Source organism: Priapulus caudatus, unplaced genomic scaffold (assembly GCF_000485595.1).
Source record: "Priapulus caudatus unplaced genomic scaffold, Priapulus_caudatus-5.0.1 Scaffold2742, whole genome shotgun sequence".
NCBI classification, from domain to species: Eukaryota; Metazoa; Priapulida; class Priapulimorpha; order Priapulimorphida; family Priapulidae; genus Priapulus; species Priapulus caudatus.
In genome coordinates this window covers 1-7112 of record NW_014579803.1, presented here as the reverse complement: position 1 = coordinate 7112, position 7112 = coordinate 1, and the positions used below count along the sequence as shown (strand labels likewise).

The following is a 7112-nucleotide window of genomic DNA, read 5'->3' as shown; positions in this document are numbered from 1 at the left end:
AGTGGCGGATCCAGGATTTCAAGGAGGGAGTGAGAAAAATATTGTGGGGGGGGGGGGGGTCTGGGGGTCCTCCCACAGAAAATTTTGAAAATGTAGATCGCAGGAGATGGTATATGAGGCACTTTTGAGTACATGTACAGCCTTCATTCTGACTACGACAATTCTCCTTTAGTAGAACAATTTATTTTTTTAATATTGTTTCAAAATCTAGGGAGGGCAGCTGCCCCCCTAAAATGATTTTTTTTATTGATGTTGTGGACAAAAAAGTGACCCGGCGGTGACCTCTAGACGAAGGTCGCGGTCGCCGGATGGAGGTCGTGGTGGTGACCCTGCGGTGACCTCTAGACGAAGGTCGCCGGATGGAGGTCTCGGGGAGGAACGACGGAGAGATCGCGGGGACGGCGGAGGTCGGTCGGACGATCGCAGGATCGGGGTGGGCAGGGACGTGGAGAGGAGACGGCGAGAGGAAGGGCGTGATAGACATGGGAGGGATAGGAGAACAGAGGGTAGATCCGTCAGAGAGAGAGAAGAGAGAGAGAGAGAGTGTGTAACATTTGTTTTGCACGTGTTACATGGATTAGTCAGTGGAGCTAGACTGGTAGTTGTTTTAGCCATAGTCTAGCTAGACAGAGCGTCGCGCAACAAGATGCGCAGCTACATTGATGTATTAGGGAGAATGGTAGACGTGGTTAGGTTAGACAGATCAGAGGGTCATTGTGAAATGAGGGGTAGGACGCGGTCTGGGAGAACGGGTACATGTGCGTGGAGCCTGTGGTTTGTAGGAGTTTTGGGGGAATATATAGAGAGAGATGTGAGGGTAGAGAGGATTCGGATTCTGGTTCTGGTCGCAAAAGTATCTTCCTTGCGGTCGCGGTCCGCGCGACCGCGCGTGTGCGCGGGTCTTTGTCGGTGTGTAAGGAGATGTGATGTGTGTAAGATATTAAAGGTTATACAGTTTACCACACAAGTTCTGGATTTGGATCTACTTCATCATTTCTACGTGAACTTTCATTCCAACGTTACATTTTGGTTGCCGTGATAGTCCAAAACCTGGGTATCCCTTTGCGGGAAGTTATGCGCAAGTTATACTTTATTATATCGATCTACGAGCCAGCAACGCAACAGAGGAAGAATGACGGAGAGCGAGAGAGGGAGAGAAGGACGGAAAGAGCTAGTTCCGATGACGAGATGGGAGAGTATAGCCGAAAAACTATATCGATCTATGGGCCAGCAAAGAAACAGAGGAAGAATGACGGAGAGCGAGACAGGGAGAGAGGGACGGAAAGAGCGAGTTTTGATGATGAGATGGGAGCCAGGCTGCGCTAGCGCCGACGACGATGACGACGAGGATCGGCTGGAGATATTGGAGAAGGAGAACCGTTGTGGCCGCCGCGTCGGCAAGGTTGTCAACGGAGAGGAGAAGGACGAGAAAGGAAGAATAGATTCCGACGAAGAAAGAGAAGGATGCAGTCACACGAAAGGAACAAGAACGCAAGAGATGAACGAGAGGGAAATACTTAAAATGGGCATGTGAATCAATCTTGTGTCGGCATTTATTTCGTAATTAAAGTGAAAACGTTAGTTATAAACGTTAATACTCGAGGGTTTTTTCCTGCATACACCATGTAAGCATGCACCATACGTGTTTTTTTTTTTTATCCCTTATACCTGTTTTAGTTCAAAAGGTGCATGTTATGTTATATGTCGATGCGTATATACTTGCGGAGCGGAATAAAACNACACGAGAGGGAAGCCTTTTGGGGCTTGGCGCTGGCCCGTCTGTAATTAGGCTTGTTTTGCCCTCTGACTTAGAACAATGAAACTCTAGCCGCAGTATATAAAAAACTTCCTGAGTTTCCAAGTATTCAGTGGGTGCCTTTACGTGATTTTTAGCAAACCTGAAGGATTTTTTAGCCATTGTCGTCCATGTCGGCCTGATACTGGAATTTACAGATGCGTGCCATATGTCTGTCAGACATGTCAAATCAATCCATTAGTGAACTCAGCATTGGGCGCAAAATGCCCTCTTGTGTACAAGTTCAGCGCGCGAGGGTCATTTAAAACCAGATAGTAATGTTCCAATGTTTTCGTTATGTCGGCCATACTGGAATTCAAGACATCGGCTGCCATGATTGCGTTTGTCAGACACGTGCACCATCAATCATTTATTTGCAAGTCAGCATGTCAAATGTCTCTTTGTGTACCACAATTTTTCAGCCGCCGCAAGTCACTTGAAACCCCAAATAGTAATGTTCCAATGATTTCGTTCATGTGGCCATTAACTTGAATTCAAAATTGTGCCCATATGCGGTTTGTCAGACATTTTCAGAACTCAATCCATTATGAAGTCAGCATGTCCAAAATGCTCTTGTGACCACAACTTTCCAGCCGCCGCAGGTCATTTAAACCCAATATCAGTAATGTTCATTCTCGATGGGTGGCATGATTGGAATTCAAAATGGCTGCTGGGATCTATTGGTTTGTCAGGGCATTTCAAATCTAATCATTATTAAATCCTGCCATGTCGAAATGCCCTTGCTGGTACTAATTAGGCGGCGTTACACACGGGACGTTTTTGGCGCCCGACGCCTAAGTTAGGCCCGTGCCAAGATTTTGGCTCGAGGGCCGCAGCCGTTCGGTGACTGCTCGCCGCTAGTCGACGGCCCCAATAGTCCGAAAGCCACTAGTCCGAAATACCCACTTAGCTCCGATAAGCCCACTTAGTCCGAAAACATACCAGGGTGGGTATCTGCATCTATTTCTAAATTGTTAATTAATTAATTTATTTTTTAAATTAATTAAATTATCGATTGAATTTTCTACTGTTTTTTTAATTTAATTTTTAATTTTTTTTTTAAATTTTTTTTTTACATTTAAATGTCTAAAAGGAACCCACTAGTTCAAAAGCCCACTCAGTCGAAAACGTCACAGGGGTGAGTTGGGTGCCGATTCTATGGTCCTAATGTTGTAATTAAGTTATAATTAATTATTATTTTTTAATTAATTAATTAATTTATTATTTATTTTTAATTTTTAATTTAAATATTAATTAAATTTAAATTTTTTTTAGTATTTTTTCTTATTATTTACATTTAAGTGGTATACGCTGCGGGTGTATATGTGCTGTACGGTGCTCGTGTTTTGTTTACAAACAATTGCCTAGCCTTAGCCTTGGTTTTCGTGCGATAATCCCCAGGTTCATGAATAATATTTTTAACGCATATTCTACTGAACCGCCAAAACATCACATTTCGCCGTTGTCCCTCACTCATTAGAATCCCGTGGATTTCACTCAGTTCGGAGATGTTTAAACAGAGGTCAAACAGAATTTGCAAAGCATTGAACGCGGACTATCAAAATCTGTATGCTGCACTTAATGTACATGTAACAGTTGTGATGAAACTTCTCGGAATAATGAAAACACGGAAACAAAGATGAAACTATAATATTTTTATTTTAATAGTATATATAGTATAGTATTTTATAGTATTTATTCAGTTATAAAACAAAGTATTTTATAGTATTTATTCAGTTATAAAAAAAGAAATTCTGTTAACATGATTTCTATTTATCATTAAAACTTTGTTTATACAATGAATCATATATCATCCATTTTTATTGGTTTTCTAGCAACGCCACCCATCAACCCCACCCATCAGCACCACCCATCAGCACCACCCATCAGCACCACCCATCAGCACCACCCATCAGCACCACCCATCAGCACCACCCACCAACGCCACCCACCAACTCCACACCCATTGGCCAATTAAAAATATATCAAAATAATGCCATACATAATCTCCTCTTTCACAACAAAACCGAAAAACATATTACTGTAAATTGAGTTCTAAACAGAAAGGAACTTTCAAAAAAGTTCCATTAAAATGTAGCATGTCCCTTACGTTAAATGTTCACTAAACCTTAACCTGTCAAAAGAATAAACTTTCATAAACATAAAACAATTGGTTTAGTATTTCAAGAAAACAAAGACAATAATAGGTTGTTTCTTGGGCAAAAACTTGCCATACACCCACTGTCAGTGGCCATTGGCCTACGCATCAACCCAGCCAACCGTTCAAGTGGTAATAATTTTGGTATAGACCCTATGGTAGATCTCCACTGTCAACATGGAACCAAACTTCCAGAGATAACTTATCTGAAACACACGAAAACAGTAACATTTAATTATTGTAGCTAACTATTGTACTATAACTATCTAGCTAATTATTGTACATAACAAACAAGCCACTATAATTTACAATAATATTAACTATGGATACTCAATGCACAGCACAGCCCTACAGATGTTTGGAAAATAACACATATTTTGTACACAATAAAGCAAAGAATAATATCATACATGTATGTTTTTATGACATAAACAATGGCGTTCCAATACTGCTCAATGTCCTGGCTCCAGTGTTGTACTCATGCTTCAGCCTCCGGATGCGGTGTTCGAGATCACGCCATTTTCTTCGCCTGCGTGGAGGAGCTTCCCCTCTCCTGGCGGCTGCAGCGGAGACCTCGACAAGCCTCTGTTCATCCTTGAACTTTCTCAAGAAAACCCGCATGGAAGGGTGGTGTCGGCTCAAACTATTGTTCCATCTGTGGTGGAAACCTAAAATGAAATTTCTCATATTATATCTAAAGTTCAATTATTTATGAAAACATACTTGGGTAATTATAAGCATGATTCTTGAATTTCTGACTCAGACTGTTAATGTGCAGCTGTTTAGCTGGTAGCTTCTAAGAATTAATAAGGGAGGGAGGTTTATTCATCACAAATCATTGAGGGAGGCTAACAAGAAATTAGGACACAAATGAAATGCTAGTTAATACAAAAGTAAAATCTAATCATTTCATTTACATATATATTTTAAATATATAAATTATATTTTTTTGGATGGCCTTATCCTTAATTGCAGAATTTAATTATCATCACCTTTGACGTGATTATTTGTGCGCGTGTCACTATCCCTGTCGAAAACATTCCACAACTGAGCCGGAAACTGTCCATCCAGATAGTTCCTCTGGAGATACTGAATAAAATCCTGAACAGCAGGATAGCGGTTAATGATGCGCTGGGTAGAATTTCTATCTAACAGTAAACGGAAATTGTTCCGCACAAGGGCCAGTGGCAAATACCCTATTGCCATAAATTTGCGGAGCAACTTCCGCACGCGGTATTGTCGTCTGTAGGGTCCAACCAGCCCAAGCTGCTGAATCATCCGCCATGATCGCACTTTGACAGAAGTGGAAATAACAGCCACATGTATTGCTACGTGGCAATTCTGTTTCCACGGCGGTGATGAAGGCCACTTCAAAGTCAGTGATGACCTTCCTTGGCCTAAAGCAATGGCCAGTCAACCGACGGACTTCCTCCTTCAAATGCTGTAATATCTGGCGGTAATCACCAACAGTTCGGCCTTCCATTAATGCAAACGCAAAAGGTAGCACTCTCCCATTGTACATACCATGTACAGTGACAAACTGTTTGTATGGTGCGGGACACGTCTTAAAAGTGCCATCGATGTAGATGTCACGAGATTGCTGCAATTTGCGCAAGTTCGAGTCGGTGGCAAATAGTAATATCTCCTAATCATTGTCCTGATGGCTCAAAAAATTACGGTCATTCCATGTCCTCTTCCATTCTTCTGGTATTTCAACCTCCTCAATTGTTGCAGAAATGGGGGGGTTGAGAGATGCCCTTTTCCGTGTCAGTTTAGACCTCAAGCTGCCAAATGCCGGCTCCTCATCAGGGTTTATGTCGCTTGCCTGTTGCAGAACAGCATTATAAACCCGTTTGACAGGTCTTGACGGGTCAGCTTCGATCTCATGCAACATCCGTTCCCCCAAAGCACTTGCGGCAATAAGTTTTCGCTTAGCTTCATGGTCATGATCACAAACCTGAAAGGAATAAACTTGCGATGCATGAATCATTTCAACAATTTTCGTAATATAATTTGTTATACATGTATGCATGTACAATTTTATACCTAATATAACAAAATGATCTAGAGCACAAGCATTGGACACCTGAGAAATTATGTTTTAACAAATTATTAATAAATAGATAAAATACATGAAATGATGAAGGGCATTCATTTTTATCACATTTGACCTCTGTCTGATAATAAGCCAGTTCGTAGTTAGCCAAGGGGTTGTGCGTCCACAGTACGCTGTGTAAAAGCCACACGGAACTTCTGCCTGGTCACAGGATCCTTCAACTTCCATATTTTTATATGAGGCACAAATTTACGCTTGGGCAGTGACGGAATTTCAACCTTGATGTCACACACCTGCAGGCGATTTTGTGTGGCACACTCCTCGCCGGGTATGGTCTTTACATTGACAATCAACTTGCGCTGATTACAACGGAACAAAATGTAATCGATCTGTGTGGAGATACCACCAGATTGATACGTGACGAGGTGGCACTCGTGCTTCTTGAAGCATGTGTTTCCAACGACTAAGTCATTGACCACTGCAAACTCCAGGATTCTCTCTCCTTCCACGTTCCGCACACCAAGCCCATACCCTCCATGCACCTCCCTGAAGCCAGTTCCATCCCTTCCCACATGACCATTCCAGTCACCACAAGGAATAAGGAGTTCAGATGCTAGGACCTTAGCAGCCGTTGCACGAAGCTAGTCGTAAAACTGGTCCTTCACGTCGCTGAGACCGACTTGTGGAGCGTAGACTGACAGGAACGTCAGCACAGAGCTGCCGACCACCAACCTCAGCAGGATGATCCTGTCCGAAACACGCCGCACCTCAAAACATTCCCAATCCATTCCTCCGCCAGCAACACACCGACACCACCAGTCCCCTTATCATTACCAGACCAGTAGCACTTGTACTTAGCGTTCTTTCCTTTGAATATTATTAGCAGCAATAAAAATTATCTTAACAACCACTGCAGCACAAGTTTGTGAAATAGGCGAAATCCACATGGTAACACAATATATGTATTAAATATTCCACATAACATGTATTAATGTTAATCACCACAAAAGACAATGTCAATGCAATCAAGAGCGGATAATACCTAGAGTGTACAACGGAAAAACGGGAAAATAGTGCTATTTCACGACTACATTATTCTACTT

General features: G+C 42.1%; 1 protein-coding gene and 2 long non-coding RNA genes across 3 annotated transcripts; 1 reads left to right on the top strand and 2 right to left on the bottom strand.

The window, feature by feature from the left end:
• Window positions 1–266: 266 nt before the first annotated feature.
• Window positions 267–533, top strand: LOC106819010. Its single transcript, XR_001395329.1, has 2 exons — window positions 267–300; window positions 352–533. It is a non-coding gene; the product is annotated as an uncharacterized LOC106819010 (long non-coding RNA).
• Window positions 534–3735: 3202 nt separating this feature from the next.
• LOC106819011 lies at window positions 3736–5893 on the bottom strand. The gene is made up of 3 exons (XR_001395330.1): window positions 4946–5893; window positions 4364–4621; window positions 3736–4159 (listed from the first exon to the last, which is right to left on the bottom strand). It is a non-coding gene; the product is annotated as an uncharacterized LOC106819011 (long non-coding RNA).
• A 259-nt stretch (window positions 5894–6152) lies between these two features.
• Window positions 6153–6797, bottom strand: LOC106819008 (craniofacial development protein 2-like). Its single transcript, XM_014823669.1, has 2 exons — window positions 6664–6797; window positions 6153–6573 (listed from the first exon to the last, which is right to left on the bottom strand). The coding sequence occupies exons 1-2, from the start codon at window positions 6795–6797 to the stop codon at window positions 6153–6155; spliced, it is 555 nt and encodes a 184-aa protein (XP_014679155.1).
• Window positions 6798–7112: the final 315 nt, after the last annotated feature.

Bases quoted from the DNA above. Each gene is read 5' to 3' on its own strand.
- LOC106819008 (XM_014823669.1), bottom strand. From the start codon at position 6,797: ATGGATTGGGAATGTTTTGAGGTGCGGCGTGTTTCGGACAGGATCATC. The intron at 6,574-6,663 runs GTTTTACGACTA...TCATGTGGGAAG, and splicing joins CTCAGCGACGTGAAGGACCA to GGATGGAACTGGCTTCAGGG.